General features: G+C 48.9%; 2 protein-coding genes across 2 annotated transcripts in view; one reads left to right on the top strand and one right to left on the bottom strand.

Annotated features, from left to right (window-relative positions):
• The window catches only part of Cls (cardiolipin synthase), a 37549-nt gene extending 31533 nt beyond the window's left edge, over positions 1–6016 (bottom strand). Inside the window, exons 1-2 of the mRNA XM_077694902.1 lie at positions 5391–6016; positions 860–997 (exon numbers count right to left, since the gene is read on the bottom strand). Coding sequence (XP_077551028.1) covers positions 860–997; positions 5391–5750 — 498 coding nt within the window. The 5' untranslated portion in view covers positions 5751–6016. The remainder of the gene's footprint in view (positions 1–859; positions 998–5390) is intronic.
• Positions 6017–6255: 239 nt separating this feature from the next.
• The window catches only part of Gnpnat (glucosamine 6-phosphate N-acetyltransferase), a 50302-nt gene continuing 31111 nt past the window's right edge, over positions 6256–25446 (top strand). The window contains exon 1 of the mRNA XM_077694903.1: positions 6256–6417. Coding sequence (XP_077551029.1) covers positions 6406–6417 — 12 coding nt within the window. The 5' untranslated portion in view covers positions 6256–6405. The remainder of the gene's footprint in view (positions 6418–25446) is intronic.

Consider the following 25446-nt stretch of genomic DNA (forward strand, 5'->3'; position numbering starts at 1 on the left):
GGTGCCAAAGAGCTTGCAAATCAGGAGGCAGTTACAAGTATTCAAAACCAAGAAAAGACGCCCTGTAATACGGTCTGTATGTTCTGAAATATTTATACAAAATGTTTATTTTTATGTTCAGAACTTTATTAACATCTTGTGTAGTCGTTTCACCAAGTTTGTACAGCGAGATTTGTTCCTGATGTTACGCACTAGGTTTCGGGAAACATTACTATTGTATATCAAAGAACCGCTGCGTTTTGCCATACGTTATAGCAGAACTGTGCAATTACTTCATGTAACAAAACATTTGTTCTGACACATTTCAGAATTGCCAGTTTTTTTCGATGGTCCCAAAACAGTTAAAAAGAAAGCCCACATTGACACGGCACGTATGAATCTCTGCATGCGCAAATCACCATAGCTACAGGTTTGCGACTTTTTCGTTGTTGTGTTGTGTTAGTATAGATGACACTGATATTACCTGCTGTAGTTACATACCTGAAAAGGCTGCCTCAAATGCTGCGTCTGGCCACAGTGCAACAACAAACGCTGAAATTTAAATTTCAGGTGTTCAACTTGCCGACGCTACTCCTGCAGGCTATGAGGCGCACTGCAGTAGAGGGCTCCGGATTATTTTGACAACCTGGGGAATTTTAACATGCATTGAAATCTGGACACACGGTCGTTTTCCCTTTCTGCCTCCATCTCAAAAGCAGCCAGCGTGGCCCAGATCGAACCCACAGTCCTTGGGCTCGGCAGCACAATGCCTTGATGACAAAACACTCGTTTGAACACTGTTTCCTCTAGTGAACAAACGAACTGATAACGACTGCCTCTTTCATCTCTACAGTGACGGTCAGGTCACGGCCCCACTCACCACGTCTGTGACGCCAGCGGCAGCGAACAGGACCAGAGCGGACGTGTAGCCCTCGGTCATCACCAGGTAGCCCAGGACGGGACTCGAGCAGAGCCGTGCCAGCGACAGGGCGTTGGGGATCGTCATCACGTTCTCACGCTGCACGCGTTTTCCAAGAGAACGCCAAATCAGGAAAGGGAAGAAGAGAGGAAAACTGCACAAATTAAGGAGGTTTGCCTCATCACATTTCTATAGAACTATAATTTATGACCAAGAGGCTCGAAAACCCAGTTCCTAAAAGGCCTACTTTGCGTATCTTAGAAATAGATCACTTATGTACTCAAATAAGGAGACAAACATAAAACACATTTTATATTACCTAGTTTGCATTAAATGCCACTTGCTGTCTGCCAAGTGAGTGTTTTATCTTTTCATTTCAGAGCGTAAGTACCAAATTTCTAACACAAGCATGCTAGGCCGTTCGGAACATTTCCACGAAACTAAAACTTTGCATATTGGAGCTCGATGGTTGTTAAGCTTGTAGGTCACGAATTAGCAAGTCCCATGGCAATTCGACCAGGTGTGTTCCCCCCCTTAAGGCAATGCTTTGCACTAATTCAAAGACGACAAAACAGCTGGCTTCTTGAGGAATTCATACCATGTCATCACAGTTTTGAAGTCCCGAACCCATCACACACCACACACAAGCACGCCCCGGGGAGCTTGCACCAAAGCCACAGAGGCCTATGCACAGCGAGAACACAATGAAATATACAGGGCGCTTTGAGGAGCCGTTACTGCTGCAAGCTGACAAGCCATCTGTGAGTATACGACACTATCGCCCACAGCTGGCAACCAGCCTGCAATCTTTATCTCCACAGTCGCAGCTGAGCGACAGTATTCGAATGACAGTAACGTCAGGCTGCTAAGCCTAACGCACTGCTGGTGGGCTGCAACAACAAAACACGCCTACACTCCAAGCTGGCAACCTTCCTAAGCATTTAGAACCAGCTACCAGCTGCTGTTGGTAGTACGAAAGCAAGAGAGCACATACATTAGAGAGCAGAACCCCTGATCCGCAGGAGACAGCAAAATACAGGAGAGGCGGGGGTGCATTCAACCTACCCATCCACATGCATGTTATATGATCTGAAGGCAAGGAAAAAAAAAAAGTCTAAATGCAAAGCCAACGTTCTTGTAGTACTCCCTACCAGTGACCTGCTTGCAACATCAAGAGCAAGCCATGGGAACTCCATGCAAGTCAGCATCACCCACGTTTTTCATTGCGAGGTAGGATCACTCGCTGCAACCAAAGCTAAAAAAAGCTGAAACTTCAGAATGAGTGTGCTGCCACCAGGACAACTTTTCAGCGCTAGTCCCCTGACCTGACACTTTGAAATTTCTGAGGAGAGTCGTTGAAACATGGGGAAGCACAAAATAAAGAATTTCAATGTAAGACATAAAACAGCAAAGGGTTTTCCAAATTTAAATGATAAAAAAAGAAACGCCTTCTGGCATGCTTAATTGATATTTAAAAAAAAAATTAAAATAGTGATGAGGAGTGGTAAACTTAGAATTTTTTTTTTTACTGTTCAACCTCACTCAGATCTTGAAAAATAATCCCCAAAACGAGGAAATGGCCCGTGCGTCTACATTTGCTGCTTCCACACAAAGGCCAACTGGTACCTCAATGAACACTTTTAAGGGGGTCTTAAAATGCTTGGCCAATCTCTGGCAGAGGTTAAGCCAGAAATGTTTAGCAAATCATAGCTTCTGGATTTCACAGCGCATTTTTGGAATGCTCGCCATTCTGGGCGTCTCAAGTGAACATGCGATACCGTTGGCCAGCAGTGCAACTAGCACTGACGTCAAGATCATGTTGAGGAGTAAAGCACGTTACTTGCTTGTCACGTAGCAAAGCTGCATAACAAACAAAACTGCATGTTCATAAGCTGCAAAGCCACATGTACATAAATTACATATAATACATTGTTCATTCCGTGCTTGAAGCAGCTTTATATCCACGTGACCAGCGGTGCAAATGCTTCAGTTGTGTAATACCCCTGTCACACGAGAAATTTCAATCGCGACTGAGTCGACCTGGATCGCGCACTGCTACAAGCCAGTTTAAATCGCGATCACGCCCAATCCCACTCAAACTCAATCCTGGTTTGTCAAGCGCGATCGGTTGAAACCGGTGATACGCTCGTCTCCCATGAGTAATGGCACAGAAAGTGACAACTTCAGCTAACGCCACAAATTGTGTCAAATAACTTGCCAAAAAAATATGCGCAATAACATTCATATAGTCACATATACCTACGACCGTGCAAAGTTAGCAAGCGCAGGCCGTGAAATAAATTTTTTTGGCGCCATCTGGTGTACGTGAGTGCAACCAACAACTTCTCAATTGGGATTGAAACGTGCCGTGTGACAGGGGTATAACAAGCCTTGTAGCTCCACTGTGACTTACCGGCTCTTTGCACGCAGTTTCTTTGCTCACGCTTATTTCTTTTCCTAAGTCTCACCACAATGTTCCCTCCGTTGTTAGAACAAAACCACTCAGGAAAAAAAAAACAAAAAAAGAAAGCTTGCCTCGGGCGCAAACCAAACCTGCTGCTGCGACGGCGGCGGCACACATGACAAAGCGACAGCTTAGCCAGTCGGCCACAGTTGAGAACACGTGCAACCTAAAATACAGGCTGAAAAGCTGCCCACTCTACCCACACTACCATACCAAACATCGTGCGTACACCCGCCCAATTTTTTACCGATATCACGGGAGCGCCAACCATACGGTCGAACAGTGCCTCGTGATGGAGTGATACGGCAAACTCGGCGAGACTAGCCGCCTGCGCACTAAGCAAAGGCCACATCTGCCGTCTGCTAGGCTGTTCCAAGAGCAGAAAACAGCCGCCCCCAATTTTTTTATTCGCTCATCACGCTGCCGGCCATACTTGAATTTTTTAGATGCGACTGCATCTCATTCACTCGCCTTGTTCCTCCATACGGCGTTGTCGTTGTCCGTCCACACACCTCCCCCATTCTCCTCGCCGCGCGACCTGCGCTCTCCGCCGCTCACCCCCTCTCCTCTCCGATAGCGAACACTCTCTCGCGAGGGGCATTGGATTGGATTCAATTGGGTTGGCTTGGCTTGGATTAAAGTGGATTGTGTTGGGTCATAGCCGCGACCGGCGTTCCAATTTCGGGCACGTGCATAGACTTGATCTTCGCTGCAAATTGCACGGTGGTCCCATTACTTCACCATCCACTACCCGTACACATCAGCGAACACAAGGCCGTCATCGTTAACGTTACGCCGCGTGTTAAATAAAGAATACATCATACGCGTTCCTCACACGTTTCACGCAATTAGAGAATCAACCCAATGGAAACACCAAGTGAACCCCCAAGATGCGTCGCATCTCCACAGGGTTCCCCTCGCGGGAAGGTGGGGTAATTTTCTTCAAGACCAGGCACGTGGCGCCAACTGAAAACAGAGTAATCAGCGTTGCCAAAGGAGCGTTGCGTTGAACAAACCTTGCGTTCGGCAACGCAGATTACTCTGTTTTCAGTTGGCGCCACGCGCCTGGTGTTGAAGAAAAAATTCAAGTATGACCAGTAGCGTGATAAGCGAATAAAAAAATTGGGGGCGGCTGTTCTGCTCTTGGAACAGCCTAGCAGACGGCAGATGTTACCTTTGCTTGGTACGCACGCGGCTAGTCTCGCCGAGTTTGTCGTATCACTGCATCACGCGGCGCTGTTTGACCGTATGGTTGACGCTCCCGTGATATCGGTAAAAAATTGGGCGGGTGTGCACATATCTGCCCAGCTGCCTCTCAAATGGATGGTCATATGCCTGCTGCATCATTTTAAAATAAGCAAGGCACCCCTTCTTTTATAACTGGAAGCATGGTGCCAATGGCTGAGATTGTCTAGCGCTGACTGAACATTTGTAAACAGGGCTGAGAGGTCAAGTGGCTTCGACACTGTCAGTTCTTCTGAGCTGGTGGGACTGGAAGAGGTCAAGGGGGACGAAAATGGCCGACCAATTAGCTATTGCAAAACACCTACAAAATGCTAAAAAGCAATGCTGTTACTGCTGCAGCCTCGATGCAGCGGTAACGGCAGCAATGAATTGTGAGGCCGCAATTTTCCTGCACCATAGTAGGGCAGTCATGCTACTGACCTTCTTAGCAAATGATCTGGACTTACTAAGAAGGCTTCTGTCGTGCGAAAGAATGGCAGTGCTCCTCCACTGTTTGTGCGGTGTTACCGAGTGCATTGGGTGGTAACAAAACTTTGACAGCTGGCTTTTTTTTTTTTTTTTTAGGGCAGACGTGCATGAAAATGTTTTTTTTTTTTTTAGATCTTGCAGAGAACGCTGAACCCACTTCGAACCAAGAAACTTATAAAACACCTCTTGCTTCCAAACCTACGAAACTGCCAGAATCGAGGGCCTGAAAACCAAGTTTGCTGGCGCGGTTAGCGACAGCAAACCGAAAGCAGACGAAGACAGGCATAAGTACCCTCGACCGCGCCAAATGATTACCAAGTTGCCCATGCGCTCGGTGACGATCCTCTTCGTCTGCTCGACGTTTTCGGTAACCCTTCTGCGAGTCGCCCTCAACGAGTCGCCCGTGTTCGCCAGGGACTGTCGCGTCCTCTGAACGCGCATCCGTGACCGCAGGAACACGGGCGGCCTGGTCGCCGGCTCCTCCGCGCTGCGGTCGCCGCCCGCGCCGGTAGAGATGCACGACACACGCCATAATCGGCCGGACCACGAGTTGCAGGCAGCAGGCGCAAGTTCGAGCACCGCCGCCGACGACTCGGCGTGCGCGACTGCGTCCGGGACGCGCCGCAGCAGCGTCCCGAACGGCAGGCTACGCCGCGGCCACAGTCGAAGTGCCATCGCGGCACACGGATCGTTGTTCGAGGCGCTGAAGTTGGCGAACTCGTTGACGTCGTGTCTGAGGTCGCCGTCGCAGTACTGCGGCGATATTCATGCAGCGAAGCCCGTTCGTCGGCACCACGGCTCTACAAAGACCGTCAGCACAATCACACTGCACCGTTCTGAAGCTTTTTTTCAGTCGCAATAAGAAATCGGAGAGCGCTGTGTAACACCAGGAAACGGCAACACAAAAATCAACACGGGAACCTCAACACAATCGCCGCCATTTTGGCTCTTAGCTGGATTGGCTCGCCTTTGCACTGTGAGTAATGTATTCTGCTAAGTGTACTATATTACCGCGTACGTTGTCAAATATACACTTGCATTGAATGCTGGCAAATTATTCAGTATTTTTTTATTATTCGTTTGCATATAGTGTTTTTATTGTATTATTGTCTTTGGCATGCGAGAAGCCGCCAGCCGAGTCGGATATCCGCAACAGCTGGCTTCAGGTGGCACGTCGTCTGCAGTGCGAGCCTGTTCTGTGTGCGAGCTCTGCCACGCATTTGAGCAGAACCCCATCCCAACGTGTGAAACGCCGGCGTAAGCGATTTTCTAACGGCGAAGGAAGATTGAACTGCTAAGGACTGAACCAGCACTCCACAGCGGCCGCACTATGCACGTAACGGTACGTACACGACCACAATCCCCGCGGCGAGCGAGTAGGACGCGAACCGCATCTCCTAGCTGTCGGTGCCGGACGGGTTTACGCAGCGCTTAGCTCGCCCGACCAGTGTGCAAAATGTAAAACGGCTAACGTCCGCTCATGTCCCACCGGCATCCTTTCTCCTCCAACGCGCGCGTGATGCGGGGGGCCCGTTTCTGGGGGCCCGCGCGCGAGCGTGTGCGTATGTACTGCGTGGTCCGGAAACCCATTTCGCCGTCTCTCATTCATTCTCTTTCGCTTTGCGCTAAGCCGCCGTCGATCCTTACAGTCTCGTCTGTTCCGCTTAGGGATGCCGAGCTACGGTTTTTTCTGCATTATCCGCTTTAAGTTTAGATTGCGAGCAAAAGGCCAAAACGCACTTGTCGGGCCAATTATTTAAAAAAGAGATTCCACCACACCCATTTGTTTTCGGTAGGACAGGCGTAACTTTTTTTTTGGTACATTGACAGATCAATTTCAGGCGACGATGAAAACACCCACGCTGCAGCTGGCTTGTTTGATGTGAATGGCGCGGGAAGAATATATCTTCCCTATCCTAACCAGCAGTAATTCGTTAACCGGTACGGCGCGTGCGGTAACCGCAAAAACGCGCGGTAACGGCCCACAGTTACAGGTAACTGCACGGCGTTGTAGCTGCCATCTGGGGCAGAGGCGTCGTATTAATCGATTGTAAGTGATTATTCACGCGATTTAATAATAAGATCGTACGCCATGCCTACTTCAATTTAGTGTATGGGCCCCACACCCCCATTTCTCCACATAGGAAATATTCCAATGCTGCTGACACTCTTCCTGTTCTAAAAGAATAAAAAGAGTATATCGGGCGACACATTAATGATGCACTCATGCATGGGCGCGGCGTTGGACCACAAAAATTCCTTCCCAATCCGATGCGTCGCTTCCGACGTTCGCGTATCGCTCGGCTAGTTGGTACGCGCGAATCTGGTTCGGCCTGTTCGCCTACATGCGCAATTGGTGATACGCGCGACGCGCTTAAAAATGCCGCGCTACAAGCTGCAATTCAATGAGCAGCGCACATTGCCGCCGGCGCACTTTTACTCAATTGCTACGCGGCTAAAAAATTCCGTGTCCGTATATCCTTGGCGGGTGAGCGCGGTGATCAAGTTCGCCTTGAAGAAGAAGAAACGAATAGCTGAGCGCGCACTGTATTTACACCGATTTGATCGGCTCCCCACGGGAGTGTTTGACCTTCCGCGCCCTTTTTTTTTTTTTTTTCTATCGCGTATGTCTGCGGCTATCACGTATGTGTGCGGCCACCGAAACGGTGCGTACGCTTTGTGCGGTGCGGAAACGTCACCTTGTAAGAGGACGACATGTCGGCGCGAGGGAAACAGCGGAAGTGCAAAGCGAGCGGGGAATCGGCCGGGCGCGGGCGCGCGTATTGTTGCGCGGGCGCCGTTACAACCATGCGATTGTGTTGCATGCATCGAGTTCCAAGACATGTGAGTGCTTCGACCTTTGCTACATATAATGTAAGCGCGTGTGTGTGTGTGCACGCGTTGATTTCCGAGCAATTGGTCAGCGGCGATTGCAAGGCGCGGAGGGGGTAACCGCAATTAAAGTGGGACGACAGTATACGGCTGTCACTTCTGTTAATTTTTTTTAGAAGGGAGTACCGGTAGTTTTCGCGTCATTTTTTGAAGGCCGTTTCTGTTATCGATTGATTGTTGATTGTAGGGTTTTAACGCGCCGACGCAACGGAGGCGATGTGGCGCGCCGTACTGGAGGGCTCCGGATTAATTTTGACCACCTGGGCATCTTTAACGTGCGCCGAAATCTCGCACACACGGGCGTTTTTGTTTTTCGCCTCCATCAGAAAAGCGGCCGCCGCGGCCGGGAATCGAACCCGCGACCTCGTGCTCAGCAGCGCAACGCCTTAGCCACTGAGCCACCGCGGCGGGTTTTTCTGTTATCCTATATAGGAAATGGCCGCCGGTGAAAAGAGTAAATAAAACAAAAACGCGCGTTATTCGATGGGATTTGATCAGCAGACTCCTCACAGAAGCATATTGTACTGTCTCTGCACTTTACCAGCCGTGGAACGAAAGTTGTCGTTGCTGTTCCCTCCTTTTTGGCGCATACCCGTGGCACTTGTGAAGTTGAAGTGGCCAGGATTGGGGAGCTTTCCGGGCGATGTGCCCGCACACAAAACTGTGAATTTAAATGTAAATGTTGTAGAATATGTAGTGCGTGCCGCGTGTCACCTGAGCACGGTGGCACGTGAGTAGAACAGCTGCGCACCAGCCGCGCAGAACCCTCATTTTAGGAAGCTATAGCTGTGGCGTGTCCCAGTCTGCTTAATTATTGCTGACGTAATTCGTGCTCCGAGGGGAAGAAACGAAAGCCGAGAAAGAGGTGCCAGTAAGATGTAGCAGTAAATGAGTTAATTAAGTTAGTACAGTCAGGATTTCGCCTTAGAAGCACGTAAGCGCCGCGGAGAATTTTTTTTTTTCAATCTAGCAGTTACGCCATATCCAACGAAAATCATTGAAGTGGGTATTTCGCACGTTGAAAAATGTTGGTTTTCTTAAGCATATATTTGTTCCGTTTTTTTTTAACGCTCCGCAGATGAAGTGCACCAATTTAATTCAGTGACGCTCCATTATAAGAAAACCAGTCTGGGCATAGAAATATGTGCCAAGCGGAACATAAATTTGTTCTAGCCGCAGAAATCACTTGGAAACTAACGGAAACGTTGGTTATTCCGCAACAAATGTAAAATAGCCACGTACGCAGAGCTGATGAGGTCAGTATAGAAGCAAGCCTTGCTTTTGGGAGAAAATTTTCCCGAATTTACATTCACTTGCAGGTCCTCAGAGTTTCATTCCTGCTGAATTTCTCGTGTGAGGCTATCTATTGACCCCGACTGTAAACATTACTCTGCTCCGGCTATTCACGTGACTGCAAGTAAAAGGGCCCATCTCCCCGCGAGGGGGACTCGAGTAAATGCGTCGCATAGGGGGTGGGTGTATTGCGTTAACGTTTAGTATTTGGGGAGTTGGTGGTAGTGAATGCGTTGTATCAGCAGCTTCTAGACGTAGTTTGAATGAGTCAAGGATATAAGGCGCGTTCGTAGCCTCTCATTCTGCGTCGGTTTTGTGGCGCAGTGGGAAGAGCACCATGTACCTCGCGTTCCGCCCACAGGTAGTGAATGCGTTTTATCAGCAGCTTGACGTAGTTTGAATGAGTCAAGGATATAAGGCGCGTTCGTAGCCTCCCATTCTGTGTCGGCTTTGTGGCGCAGTGGGTAGAGCACCATGTACCTTGCGTTCCGCCCGCAGGGTCGTGGGATCGAAACCAGGCGCCGGTAAGTATTATTTTTTTATATAGTGTAGGGGGAGGGGTGCGGACCTGTTGTTGAGAGCGAGGAGGGTAGCGTGATGCGGGAGAGGAGGAGCGGGGGAGAGGGCGCGCCTGCGCGCTGAGCTGTTGCGGACGCACGGCGGACGCTATATGTGAGTTAAAGAAATGCTCTGCATTTAAAAATAGTGGAAGCATATGCTGCGACAGCGGCTGAACCGAAAAACGTCATTGGGTGCCACAACCGCAACGATTGGCGGCCTATACATATCGCTCGCGGCGCCCGAAATTGGAGGAACTGCCCAAGCAGCAGAAATTGCCAAGCCCAAGTACGGCAAATCATCAGTGGCCAACGTGTCCGAGCTTGGAAATACCTCGGCCGCCATTATTGGCTGGCGCTTGGGAAAGGTGACAAGCCAACAATTGGCCAAGCTCTGGAAGGCCAATATTGGACAACGCTTGGAAATATGTTGCCATGATAATGCCTATGGGTGGACCCCACGCTATTTTCATGCACATTTTTGGCCTTCTGGCCAATCCTTATGACCAATGCCTATTTTATGAGTTGCCTCGCGGCCCGATTTCTGCTTTATACATGTCATTATACAGGAAATTATTTAACGAGTGCCTATTTTTTTATTTATGGCGCACTCGTTAAATAATTTCCTCTGCAATAGCATGTATAAAATAGAAATCGGACCGCGAGGCGCAATAAACAAACCGCATCAACTTTGCGAAGCAATTACGTGACTAGCCGAAAACAATTGAGCAACACAACACACCAGGTCTCTCTGCGTAGTTTTTTTATTATGCACATCAAATTTACAACGAGAAACCTGGCTTATCAGTGGCAAGAATACGAAATAAGTTTCTTCAAAACACAAACACGAAAGCAAACACAAACACAATAGTCGAGAAAAAAAAAAGCACTGCTCATGAAACGCGAACCGATTATGCTTCGTTTAACTGCTTGAGATGCCTACGAAACAGAAGCATTCAGGTAAATGAAAACAAGACCCTCCTCCCCGGTAATTTTCCGACTTGCCGACATCACAATATGTTGTTGAACAGCACTGTTGTAGAATAGTCCAGCTTGGAAGGCTTGTTCTCTCTGCTGCATCTGCTACTTGTCCACGGGAAACACCTTTACGTCGTAGCGCCTGTAATAAGTAAAAAAATAGTTCACTGTAATGCTAAATGCACGCTGCTTACTAAAATCTGCACCCATGCAGCACCAGCCTTAACACATGCACGTGTGAAAATATTCAGCTTAAACTTTTAGCTTGTTAGCACTCGCTATGAAACATGAAACGTACTGCACTATTTATTTTTAAATACTGCGTTTTACGGTAGCAGTTACTTGGCTCGTTCTTGAGAAAACAGTCCGGAATTTCACCGAAAATGGGCTTCACACTTAATGCAGTCGCGCAAGGTAATATGGAAAGACAAAGCAACACGCCAGCGGTTCCGTGAAATTTTGTTGTGGCTATGTAGTCACATAAACAATTAATTGCGACTGAAATGTCGTGCCGTCAACGTTTTATTAGCGTAAGTTTTTTCTAACAACGCGGGATCAGAGACTACAAGGCAACGCACTACACAATGGGTTCGGAACGCACGAACGTTCGTTTTTTTTTTCTTTTTTTTTTTGCAAAACATCTGCGCCAACTTGGAGGTAGATGTGAAGCGTTGTGACCTTTAAATGCGTTCTATTTTTAAGGGTAACCAAATAAAGCGACAATTAAAGCGACGCTACCAACCTAACTGATTGTGTATTAAATTGGTTACGGTGTTGTCGCCGCCGCTCACTTCTGCCTCGTCAGACACTCTAAATGCGAAAGGAACCGACGGAGAAGCCCAGCGGCAGTGCAATTATATACTTTGTCGCTCTACAATATCTTTACGTTGCTCAAGAAAATAATGAAACGAAAGCTTCATTTATAGCTAGAGTTTAATGAAGTCAGCTTAATACATACGCGACTCTTATACTGCACACGAGTCTTGCTTCAACGCATGCTGACCGTCGTGAGCCTGCAGTGGGAGCACGGCCGCTTGTTCAGAAAACACAAAGCCGGAAAAAGGATAGCTAGAACTGGCGTCCCACAAATGGAAACGCATGTATGTGACCACGTAATTCTTCGCAAGAACCAACACTAAGCAGCAGCCACGCACGGCAATTGTTATAAACGACAGCTGAAATTTTGGCGGGAACGAGCGCGAGCTCTCCCGTACCGCGCAAGGAAAAATGAAATGGTGACTCACGTTTTTAGCGGCCGGCCGCAGCAGGCAAACGATGTTATTCCACCAGTCAGGCATACTTCAAACACAGCCACCGACACCAAAAGGCACCTCACAGACACGTACAGGAGTACTACGGCGGTTTCAATGCCAAAAGAGACGGAGACGTCGGAACGACGCGTCCGTTTACCAGCCTAGCCGCCGAGAAAAAGAACGCGCAAAGGCACAATGATCAAGTACTCCGATGAACACCGTTGCCTTAGGACACACAAATGGCCCAAGAGAACGTGTAACACCATCTCGCACGCTATTTTGAATACGCTGCACTTTAGTTTGAGTACGCTTTGTTTTGTGGCGCGGTGCTGTGGCTCTTTAGGTAACTACTTTTTGCTGCGTTGTGGACTGTTCACCGCTCTAACCGTCGTCACCATGGGCACGGCACGCGCATGTCATAATGCGCTTTTATAAGTCCGCTGAAGCTCGGCCTCCGATGTGCTTTCCGTGTGACGTTACTTCCGGTCACCGTTTGCTTGGCGCTTTATTAATCTTTCAGCCGAGTTACCGATGAGTGGTCGATAGCTCGGAAGCCAATGGGGACCCGTGGGGTTTCCAAACATTGGCAATCGGCCTCTGCTGCTTGGGTGGCTGCCGTAGGCATTTATTCCGGCTCTAGAAGGGCGAGCGCTGAGTGGTCATTGCAAAGGCTCTGTTCCCGTCTGGCTGCTTACTGTTATCGCTTAAAAATATACTTCCCTAGTCAGAAGCGGATTTGTGGGTGCGCCCTAGTGGTAGCGGTGAGAAGTTTTTTTCAGTGATGAACAATCAATCAATGTTGTTTATTTATTCTGCCTAGGAACATACGTTAGGCCGTAGTACTGGCGCACAGAGGGATACAAGCTCAAAAGATTGCAGGGTTACCGAAGACACGACGTGTCAAGGTAAAAGTGAAAATAATGAAGAGGGAAAAACGTTAAACAGAACTTCGACAATGGCATAACAGAAGAAGTAAAGAAACCTGGACACTGTAGTTGTCTTCTGTTTGGCTGCACTCGCTGCACTCATTCAGGTAGTACAACACCCGCCTCTTCGATTTTCGAGTGCAGCGCGCGGCGCCTGCACTTTTCTCTTCCATTTACCGACGGTGCAGCTGCACCGTGAGCCAGCTGCACCGTGGCTCATCCTGCACTCCCAGGGAGTGCAGGGAGTGCACGGCTTTGCCTGCACCTCTCAGGAAGGAGGTGCAGAAGCAGACGCCAAAAGTGCAGGACCGGTTCTGCAGTGGAGGCGCCTGCGCCGAACTGGCTGAACTCATTTTGAACGCATGCAGAAAGTGCAGGCCAAATCTAAGAGACCTTGTATATGAACAACCCATACTGTGGAAAGCGCTTCAAAACATTGGATACACAATGAACTGAAACAATACTGACATAATAAAACAGAACACATCATTTAAACCTACAGATTAAAAAGAGCGTCTCCATAATACAAATAGACATGTAAAGTAGTAATCCTTAACAAGAACAAAATAAAACTCCGTGGGCGGCATATATAGAAGAGAGCAGGACAGTTACTGAAGCAATCAGCGTAAAAAAAAAAAAAGTCGAACTGCAGCTAAACAAAGATGAATTGCGTACTATACGGAACAAAGAAATATACAACACGCTTCGATGTAGGAGTATAAGAGCGAGTGTCTAAGTGAGGGATAGTGTCTGAATGGCCCAGATGGAGGGAGCGATTAAGAATATTTGCGTCAACAGAATGGGAGTGTGATGTGCTCTGCAGCCGGGACAGCGGACAGTTCCGGCAGAGAGTACAAAAAGGATGACATTTTCTCTTGGTTTCAAGGGCGAAGCTCCTTAGGGCTGGGGCTGTTGGCGTCTCCTGTCGTCGTCGTCGTAATCGTCGTTTCATGATATGTCGCGGTACTAAAACGCCGGGACGCTCATTTACACCTCGCGCTATAGCGTAACGCTTACAAAAAAAAAAAAAAAAAAAAAGAAACATCGGGGCACTCGTTTACGCTTCGCTCTAGAAAGCTTCGTGCTTCAATGACAAGAGACGTTTACAGCAAAGCTGTATACTTGTACCCCTCCAACGGTTTCATCTCCGTTGGCAAAAACGCCAAGGTCCCAAGAATACACTCATACCCAGCTTTCTCGCTCAAAATTCCGACCTCTCAGGAACCTAGGGAAACCACTTCAGGAAAGGGATATTTGGCACAAAGCAAGAAGTCAACGTGGAGATGAAAACACTAGAAGAACATTCCAGGATTCTGAATATTTTATGTCCAGTTCGCTGTCAAATGTTACTCCCCATGCATTTCTATGGGATAGTTTCCATGGCTCAGGAACCTAGCCGCAAAGCGTGCAAGACTTGAAACCGTGCGCACAGCACGTTTTCACCCCCAATATTAGCAGCGCAAAATAATTTTCAATTGCTCTAAATAACTGCAAAGTAATCGCTGTTGAAAGGACTGCCATGAGCGGGAAAGCTGCACATGTATACACTGCATGCTTCTTCACCCCTCCCCAGGTTCCACGTCAGTGGAGATGGCCCGGGATTGTTTTTAAACGAACTGTTTGCTGTAGCTCAGAAACAAGGTCATCCCTGTTAATTCGTCCTTGTATTAGATTAAAAAGGAATAACAGGTCAGCTGTATCGCGCCTAGCCTTTATATCATGCGAAACTCCCGAATACCACTGTAAGCCGAGTCAAGGCGGTGATACTTGTGAGGGAAGCGATGTTTTAGTATCGGCAAAGACTTATTTTGCACTTTATGAATAGCCATGCCGTTTGATTTGCACATGCCGTGCCAGGCGACCGAAGCATATTCCAGCATGGGTGGAATATTGCCGCGAACCATGTACGGGTTTGTTTATTTATTGTTTGTTTTTGAAGCCCGGCCGCCCCCGGCTCTGTTATCTGTGTCCCATGCGAAGCGCGTGTTCCATTGTTTATTTTTATGCCGCACGGGCTATCTCATTCAGATAAGCAGACTGTTTCGCCCCAACGTCGCTAGCCCAGAATAATCTTCTGTGATCTACAATGTTCTGGATGTGAATCGACGGTTCCAGAAACACTCGTGCCGAAAGATTAAAAAAAAAAAAAAGCCTGCGGAGTAGACTCCGCGGCATTCCTTTCGACAACACGCGCCGGCGCAAGTCAATTTGTTGACCGCTGCTCCGTCACCTATGTTGTTAGGGGAGCATAAGTTCGCTCCAATAAACTTATTTTCCTTGAAGACAACTGCTACGTCTTTGGCCACGTGACAATATATGATCATGATGATACCGTAGCAATAACTATCTTCGTCCTTCTAATAATAACATAAATTAAAATAATATCAACAAAAATGACGGAAGTTCACACTAAAGCGCAAGACAAGAAGGTGGCGAAGCTTTACGCAACCTTCACGACCATCATGAAGGTTTAGGTCCACGATTGCAGCCGATTTGCTTCTTCTTCACTCCCGGTACGACCTCTACTCCGTCATTGTTGCTCTGAGTGTGAGCTTCTTTCATTTTTTTGCAAGTGATAATCACCCCGGGCAAGTGTTGCCACAATTACGGCGAACGTTGGAGCTCTTCTTTTTGCCAATCTTGGCCACTCTTCCCAAGTGGGTATGCCTGGCGCTCGGCAAACGTGCGCAGGGGACGCTGGGCATTCACCGCGAGGCTCGGCAATTTCGTGGTATTTTTAACTGCGGACACGAAAAATTACGATTTGCTAAGCAACTTCGCTGTTAATAATCAATCTCATCGATTTACGCGCTGGTGACAGCCGGTATTTCTTTTGAGCACCTGATATAAATTCCACACCCATTCCTAAAGTACACACCCTTCGTATACTCGGAGTCCAATTCCATTAAGATGGCTCTGGCGCTGCAGTTCTTCCCCACCTTCAAGCCACTGTCACCCAACTTACCCATCTCATCAAGCGCATCACAAACCAACGTCAGGGCCTCAAAGAAGACGATACAATACGACTAATTCAAGCACTTTTAATTAGTCGCATCACATATTCCACCCCATACATCGCCCTCAAACCCAGAGAACGGGAGAAAGTCGATATACTAATTCGAAAAGCTTTCAAAATTGGACTTGGCCTCCCCGCTCAAACCTCTACCTGTCGTTTCTTCCAACTCGGAATCCACAACACCCTCGAAGAACTCCTGGAAGCTCAACGCAACAGCCAACTCACCAGACTCCTCCTTACCAGCACCGGCCGACACGTCCTCCAGGTTCTCGGATACCCGACCCCACCTGCTTCACAAGCCCTTCAGCGCATTCCATCTTCAATCCGGTCCCACATTACTGTATCCAAAATTCCTAACAATATGCACCCAGAACTCAACCAAGGTAGAAGGCTCTCCCGGGTTAAGCATCTTCGATCACAATTCCACTTTCACCCCGATACTCGCTACACCGACGCCGCCCTCTACCCCACACGCCAGGCTCATGCTCTGGCGGTTGTAAACTCAGAAGGCACACTTCTCACCTCCCTCACAACTCTCTCGACATCAACCACCACTGCCGAAGAAATTGCCATAGCCATCGCCGCTACAACTGGCTCCGAATACCTTACAATAATAACAGATTCCCAGCAAGCCTGCCGTAACATTCAACGTGGACGCATCTCACTTCCTGCATTACGCATACTCGCATCAATCAATCCCCTCCCCGATCTGTACATCGTCTGGACCCCTGGCCACTCGTCCCTCGAGGGAAATGAGGCGGCTCACGCCGCTGCCCGCGCCCTTCCACACCGGGCATTTCCCTCAGGAACAGAACCTACGGTCCAGCCTCTTCCAACTCCCGGTGTTCCATCACGCTACCACGACATCCTGCACCATTATCGCAACCTTCGCCTCTCTTTGCATCAACCTCACCCTCAACTAACCAAGGAGGAAGCAGTCATCTGGCGTCGATTACAAACAAACACATATTACAACGCACCCATCCTCCACGCTATCTCCCCTACCCAATACACCCTCACCTGCCAATTCTGCCCCTCTCTTAATACTACCTACCACATGGTGTGGGCCTGTCAAAACACCCCATCGCTTGCCCCCAATCCCAGACCTTCCCCAGAGCAGTGGGAGGGCCTGCTGACCAGCTCCCGTCACGCTGACCAGATCTTTCTGGTCACCCGTGCCAGGGCTGCAGCCAAGGCCCAAGGGTACCTGGACTGAGGTGAACCCACCCCACCGAGTGACGGCTCAACCACCACCGTCTGCTGTAATAAATGTTTCTTCTCTCTCTCTCTGATATAAATTTCTTGGGTAATCTTAGGCCGCCAAGAGGGGGGGGGGGCGCAACCATTGCCGCTACTTGCATGCGTTTTCTACTCGTTTTCTGTTAATTTTCCGTTGGTAATCTTTAAAAAGAGCGCAAAAAAAAAATAGACGCCGGAAAAATGGTCCCGAAGGAACTTAGCGCAAATCTTGTCTAGTGCCCGTACGTCCTGTGTGTATTCTTTTCTCTCGTCTTAGATGGATTTTTGAGCGACAAAGCTGGCGTCGGCGTCCGTAACAGAAAAAACGAATCCTTAGGGGCCGTTCCATACAACGAAGCATTCCACAGGATGAGACGTTCCGCAGCGCGAGGGTAAACTCGGCATCTGTGAGAGGCGTGGTTGTCCACAGGGGCGCCGTAAGGGGGGCCCTCCCCCCTCTCCCCTGTGTCCTAAAGAAGCATGCTCAGTACCCCCCCCCCCCTTTCCCCCGGCCTTGGCGCGTAGACAAATCATGTCTTCGAAAAGCTGTTACCTAAATAAATGGCCTTCGTTTCAAGGTTCCATTGGAAAAGCCAGTGCCGAATTCTCAACGAACTTACCATTTCAGACGCCGAAAAAAAAAAAAAAAACTCTCAATGGGTCACAGAACCACAAAATCATCATCGTCGTCGTCGCCGTTGTCAATTGTTTTGAGTCTCCCCACCTCCCCTCTTCAACGCACAATTTCGCAGCCTCTGGTCGTCCTCGCCAGTACACCGCAAAGGAGTGGAGAGCAAGAAGCAGCGAAATTTTCCCTGGTCGCCAACTCTCCTATTGCGCGGTGCCAGGAACGAGAAGCGGCACCGCGAGTAAGAGTCAGATCGAAACCATTCGAAAGCGTTCAGGCGCGTCGCAAAACAAAGCGCCTCAGGCGTAGCGATTGCAAAGCCCATCCACAACGTGAGACGGGACCAAGGCGTCCCAGGCGCTCGATTTGACGTTTATATGCTTTCGCACCCAGAACAAGTGAGAAGCGCTTTTTTTTTAAATACAAGGTTTTCAAAAAAGAACTACGAACCAACTCGTCCAACAGCAACTATAAGCCATTCTTTTGAAATCGAAGGTTTGACGAAATCTCGTCTGGTCGGGTAAAAGATTCATAGTTGAAGAAACTGGTAATCGCCGACCAAAGGTGTGTTTAAAAAGGTAAAAAAACACTACTTATCGGCGTTTTTGCCTTTTTAAATAAACCTTTGGTCGGCGATTACCATTTTCTTCAACTATGAAGCCATTCTTTTTCTTAAAGGGACCATAAAAATAAAATACAGCTAAGTTTAATTTGAAAGAAGTGGCTTTTAGTATCTCACTCAGCTACATTCCAGCCACGGAAGACGCTTTTTTTACACCCCCTCCCCCCCCCCCCCAGTAAAAAGACAGCGCTAGTACAAAAAAAGAAAGTGGCAGTGCAACACCAGCACGAGCGGGAGGAAGACGCAGTGAAACATCCCCCTCGCGAGGGGCACGATCAAATGCAGAGCATTTCCGGGGGCGCACGACGTTAAGTAGTTTGCGTTACGTTAATGTTGTTGCACTTGTGGCAACTGCTGACGACAGAGCGCTCGTCAGCAGTAATTTGAATGAGTCAACGATATAAGGCGCGTTCGGAGCGTCCCGTTCTAAAAAAAAAAAAAAATTCGGCTTTCTGGCGCAGTGGGTAGAGTACCATGTACATTGCGTTCCGCCCGCATGGTCGAGGGATCGAAACCGGGCGCTGGATCGTTTTTTTTATATAGTAGGGAGGGGTGCGGTGCGGACTACGGACGTCAACGCGGGTGACATCGTGAGTTACTGAAATGCTCTGCATTTAAAAATTGAAATTCGCCCAAGACGTGAAGCTCTACGTTAGCGAGCATCCACACAAACTCCCCGCCGCTGGAGACACCATGTATGTCAATCTTGCGGGGAGAGAGAGATAAAGCTTTTTAATTGGACAGAAGACGCCAGCCTGCACGTTGCTGGGCCTGCTACCTGAGATGGCTGTTGAAGGTAAAGGAAGGTTTAAATGCAAGTGGAAAATTTAAAAAAATTGGGCCCATCTCCCCGCGAGGGGGACTCGAGTAAATGCGTCGCATGGGGGGTGGGTGTATTGCGTTAACGTTTAGTGCTTGGGGTGTTGGTGGTAGTGAATGCGTTGTATCAGCAGCTTCTTGACGTAGTTTGAATGAGTCAAGGATATAAGGCGCGTTCGTAGCCTCCCATTCTGTGTCGGCTTTGTGGCGCAGTGGGTAGAGCACCATGTACATTGCGTTCCGCCCGCAGGGTCGAGGGATCGAAACCAGGCGCCGGATAGTATTTTTTTTATATAGTGTAGGGGGAGGGGTGCGGACTACGACTACGGACGTCGACGCGGGTGACATCGTGAGTTACTGAAATGCTGTGCATTTAAAAATTGTCTTGCGATTACTATACTCTCTAATGCGCAGCAGCAGTGCGCTGAGGCAGCACTCACTCGTGGGTTCTCTCGACGGCAGCGATGATGAGTATCTGCGTCGGCGGCGCGAAGTGCGTCTCAGGCAGAGAACGTACACCATCGTCACGCGCACGCCACCCTCACGTTTCCGCCAGAGTCGCGCGGACGAGCGTCTCGTGCGAGCTCAGCATGCTGCCCCCTCCCTCCCCTACCGCGCACTTTCAGAGAGCCCTCGTGCTGCCACGGCGAACCGCCCTCCCTCGCAATTTCTCGACACTCTCCTCCTTTGCTTTCTTTCACTATCCGGTCTTGCCATCGTTCACTCGGTTACGACGACGAGACGGCCGCCAAAGGGCTGCGCTCTAAAAGGGAATGCACACACACACACACACACACACACACACACACACACACACACACACACACACACACACACACACACACACACACACACACACACACACGCACGCACACGCACACGCACACGCACACGCACACGCACACGCACACGCACGCACACACACACACACACACACACACACGAACGCACGCACGCACGCGTGGATGTACGCACTTCACAGGAAGTAGAGAAGAAGACAGAGTCGCGAACTGCACGACCTCTATCCAAAGGAACTCACAAGAGCTTGCATGCATGCACTGTAATGGACATATGAAACGCAAACACGAAAATATTAACCTGAACACGCAAATAGCGCGATTTCCTTGCATGTAAGGGAATAGTCGCGTGGCTTAATTACAGTAACAAAGATTCAAAATGTGCCTTTCCATGAAAGCCATTATTTTATCGCCACTCTCCATGTTCTTTGATTTTGCGCGTACTTGTTCAGATGTTTGTGTTCTCATTTCATTTGTCCGTGACTACCCCGCATCGCACTCTTATTCATGTATACGAGGTACCTAAAGGCATTTCATGCAAATGTTTCTTCCTTACTTGCAGGAATTACCTTCGTGCTCTATCGCTCGCCCCGGCGAAAGACGGGGGCAAAAACGTGTTCAGTGCCCTCCCCGAACACCCCCAACATTCATGCGCAGACGTTGGGTCGGGGTATAGCTTATGGCATGCGGAATGTGCTTGAGAGTGCAGAGGGAAGCGTACTCCGCGTCCGGATTCCGCCATTGCTGCAGCTGCATGCGCCATCCCATGGGGGAATTCATTGCAGAAGGGTTTGCGGACGGGCCACTTGGTACATTGTAACACTAAGAAAAACAGCGCAAACGACAGGACGAAGAATGGGAGCACAAAACCACAGGCGCTGACGAATAGCTGAGCGCTTTATTGTAGCAGAAAACATATATCCAAAAAGGAAAACAGCAAAAGGATCGATGGTCCAACGAGAGCCATCCCTTTCTTCGTCCTGTCGTTTGCGCTCTTTTTCTTAGTGGAATTCATTGACCTGTTCGCGTCCTCCCATAAGAAAGGAAGCGCTCTGGAGCGCGTAGGATGGCCCTCGCAAGCAAGTTGATGTGAAATTACATCGCCCCTGATGCCGCATTGTCCGGGCAGCCACACTAACGTAGCAAGTTAATTTCATAGACGCTGTGATCTTAGTGACTCTCCCGCCTACTGAGGGCTTGGCATGGGCACAACCCACAGCCCTGGACGACAGTCGCTGATAAGTTGCAGCGCTGCTCCCACTTCTGTCAGTTCGGTTTTTGTGGCCCCGATGCTGTGTGGATGACCCTCTGGCCTGCAGATGCGCCCGTAGACGGTGTCCGTACACTCACGGTGGAAGTGTCACAAGTAAGTGACCCATTAACACAAACTTGGGTATGTCTGCCACAGCAGCGATATGGTCAGGACCGGTGGAGTTAACTAATTCCTACCACTGTGGTCACTCTTGACGACGTGGAGAACAGCCAGATGGTAACTCGGTTCGAAATGGGACAGTGTGTTTGGAATTCCCGAGGGTTTGGAACGCCGTGTGCATGTTAGGCTATCAGCTTCCTTTTTTGAAAGCAAGCAAGAAAAGGCACTGTCAACTTCGAATTCACATCTACGGTTGACGCGTGAAATTTAAGTGGTTATACTCGTTGAAATCAGTTGGTTACTGAAAATACGGAGCACATCCCTACTAGTGGAATACAGGCGTGCCCGCACTTACGCGCGCCTAAAGTGATGGGCAGGTTGTTCCCGTGATAGCATATATGACCCTCCCGCCGCTTATCGTCTTTGAAAGAGGCTTTTATTCACGGGCCACACGCAAGAAGGATGCTTTATACGTGTACGGTTTTATGTCTCACTTATCTGCAGATGAGTTCACCGCCGTTTCGCCAGCACACCGTCCGCGTATTTCTTCGATTGTCTCTAGAGAAGGAAAAGCCTCGCCTCAATTTCATTCGCGTCAGAGACACGACTGTGGCTAAAAAAGTTGGGAGTTGCAATGTAAATGCTGTTTTGAAGAAGCCTGTACATAGATGCGAGGGATGGGCGCAGACAAGTCTTCACTTGCGCTCTCCCGTACCCGCCATTGAGTTTCATACTAATATGCACTAGAGGGAAATCTGGCGCCACTGTCCAGGCCAGCCACCCATGCCTATATACACGGACCTCAACCTCCATCAAGGCAGACGTGAAGTACGAGCGGATTTCATACGTCTCGCGTTCTCCTGCAAGAACAGTGCAGTGCAGCCTCATAAGATCCAAGGAAAGGGCGCAGGGTGTCTGTAGTCATAGACTCAGACCTCCATATATATGATCGCCTGTGGTACCGTGAACTACAGGTGGGTCGTGTGGGGAAAAACCAATGGAGAGCGCGGGTCCCTTTTGTGATGAAAAGATTGTATGGAGCGCAGGCGTTCCCCAAAGCATTCCTGTCGCAGCAAGCGCTACCCATCTACCCATAAGTTTTTAAATCAAACAAAGCAGTTATCTGACGGATTTGATAAAACTTTGTCATGAAATAAAGAAATAGACTAGTCTTATTTCTGTATTTCATGATAGTAAGTTGCATGATATAAATAGTTATTTAGGGCAATAAGTAGGATTAATTTAGCAACCAAAACTTCTGAAACCAACTGGTAAGCAGCGACCGCCAGGGGCGCTGCTTACAACAGGAGTTCCTCAGCAGAAATTTTCATCGCAAAAGGGACACCCCCCATATCCCTTAATTGGCAGCGAACGGCACACCTCTCTCTCCTAGTACACTGTAGCTGTGGCTCGCTGCCTCATTGTACCGTGACATACGTCGAGGAGCTAGCTGCCGGTCTGGCAGCGGCGGAAGGCTTCCGCACGGGCCGGTCATTTACAATAATGTCAGACTCGCAAGAGGCCTGTCGACACGTTTTGAAGGGACGAATAAGCCACTGCGCACTCCGCGTACTCCTCCAGGCTAAAGGCGGCGTACACCAACACCCTGAGCATCCGCACTGCTTTCAGACACCCAAAAGGGTGTCTGAAAGACACCCTTTTGACACGAACGACACCCTTTGAAAGACACCCTTTCAGACACGAACGAAAGACTGAAAGCGTTTATCAGAGGTGTTGCAGAGTCCCTTTAAAAACCATAAAAATAATATTGCCTCGTTTTTGTACTCCTAATAGTAGAATGCATTGAATAAGCATACTTAATCGGGAATAATGTCATTATAACTCGGCTCTAATTTAAGAAAAAAAAAATGTTGCCTCCCGCCGTTAATGGCCGTGCTCAAATGTTCAAGTAAAAATGATTTAAGCGTCGCTGTCAAAAATGCTTTGTAGCGACGCATCTCAAGCACACAGTAGGCGCCCCACAATAGCGCACCTATCGTATACATGTTTGTTCTCGAAACATCGTAGGTTTTTCTGTTGTTGTCGTATCAGGGAATGAGCATGCGACCTCCCCACCACTACCAGGAGTACAGGGTTATTACACTTCTGAGCTAACGTGCGATTCCGGTAATAACGATTTTCAACGGGAGAGGTGGTAAAATGACTCCTTGCTACTTTAAAGCCTGGAGACCGCGACGAGTAACCGAGACCTTTGCTGAGCCCTGCTGTAAAACGTCGGCCAATGCTATATTCATTCGCCCCCTCGCCGAATTGCTTGTGCGTGTGGACATATAGCGGCACACATATCCGTTTCCTCTTCAAATAAAGAGCTTCTCGTCTCTCGGCGAATACTGTTGTAGCCTGTCTTGTAGGCCGGACCGCAAACGTTCTGTTATGAGTAAATTTCATGAGGAATGACGTAAACACCCGTTCGCTTCAGTGGAGTACTATTAGCTGTCGTAAAACTTTTGCTTAAAAGCTGTTGTGATTGCGTAACTTAGTTAATTACTCAGTCATCTAGACAGCGGACTCCTGATACTTTGGGAGCTCAGTGTATTCAGCCAAATGAGCGATGACCGCTATTACAAGGGGGGCAAGCCTCCCACTCTGGGAAGGATGAAATGGTATGAAGGATGTAATAACCTTTACGTGATGCTAGTGTTATGTCTGGGCATGGCGAAACCATGTGGTGAATCGGGGCTCGTTCTACTACACAGAAGGGGCAAGCGTACTTATTATCTGCATGATGTATGATGGACATGAGATGGGGAGCGAGAATTCAGGATAGCGTTTGATGAAAGTGTTTGAGAAGGACTGCATGCCTGCGACTGAGGACGGATGCGGGCTATAAATGATCGAGCATATCGCCGAAAGTATGGAGAAGATCCTTACAGCAAAAGGTTGCGGGCTTCGGTAGACACTTCTTGATAGAGAGAGAGAGAATGGCTTTATTGAGGTAAGGGGGCCAGATGCCCTGGGGGGAGAGAGGTCAAAAGGTAGGGGAAAGAGCAGTTCAGCGGTGCTCCCTGTTCACACAGTTCTCTTTCTCTGCATATTAATGCGCATGCTCGCTGTTCATATGCGGTTCACAGTTCACTAGCTTGTTTTCTTCTTAGTTTTAGCACACAGACCGGGCAGATGGAGCGTGCTTGGTGCACTCTAGGGGAGTCGGACAAGCTGCTACACCATTTTAAAGAGACCATTCTCAAGAGCGCATTCAGTAATCAATTCAAGGGTTGGTGGATCTTCCCGCACCCGGCGTATGTGTTCGGATTCGGATGTAGGTACCGGGCCAATGGCTAAAAGCTGCTCACGGCCTCTGTCGAAGGCGGGACATAGCCAGATTAAATGAAATAAATTTGGTGTGCCATCACAACCACAGTGTGGGCAGTGGTGGAGCTCGGACCCTGCAGGGGCTGTCCATTTGTAAATGACGTGAGGGGTGTAGGCCGCATTGGCGTAGACTTTGTTCGCGAATATTTCCCCCGAGCGTGAAAGAGGCTTTAAAAGGGCGAGGACTCCGTCCGGTGTCGCATCTTGCAAGCGTTGTCTGCTTAGTTTCTTTAGATACCGAAGCCGAAGTTGCCAATCCGACTGGAGGGGGGAGTTGGTGCGTTGGGAACCGCGGGAGGTGCTTGAAGTCGCTCCCTGGCAGCAGCGTGTGCCGAAAGGTTGCCATGTGCACTCATGGTGTGTCCCGGTGTCCAGGCGATGCGAATCGTGAAGCCTTCTTGTTGTAGGTCGCGTACCGAAGTCAGAATTCGGGTCGCCGTGCTATTAGGCGCGAACGCACGGTTCAGCTCCCGAAGTGCGACGTGGGAGTCCGTGATTATTCTGAACTTCTTAATGGAGAGGGTGGAGGAATGTTCGCCAATGTGCCGGATTGCTCCCAAAATTCCAAGGAGTTCCACTTCTTCCACAAGCCCGTATGTATTGGAGACGTGACGGGATCCATTTATTTGGGGGATATCTGTAGAGG

The sequence above is a fragment of the Haemaphysalis longicornis genome, unplaced genomic scaffold, assembly GCF_048455015.1.
Source record: "Haemaphysalis longicornis isolate Haplotype H1 unplaced genomic scaffold, Haemaphysalis longicornis Haplotype H1 scaffold_13, whole genome shotgun sequence".
Classification (NCBI taxonomy): domain Eukaryota; kingdom Metazoa; phylum Arthropoda; class Arachnida; order Ixodida; family Ixodidae; genus Haemaphysalis; species Haemaphysalis longicornis.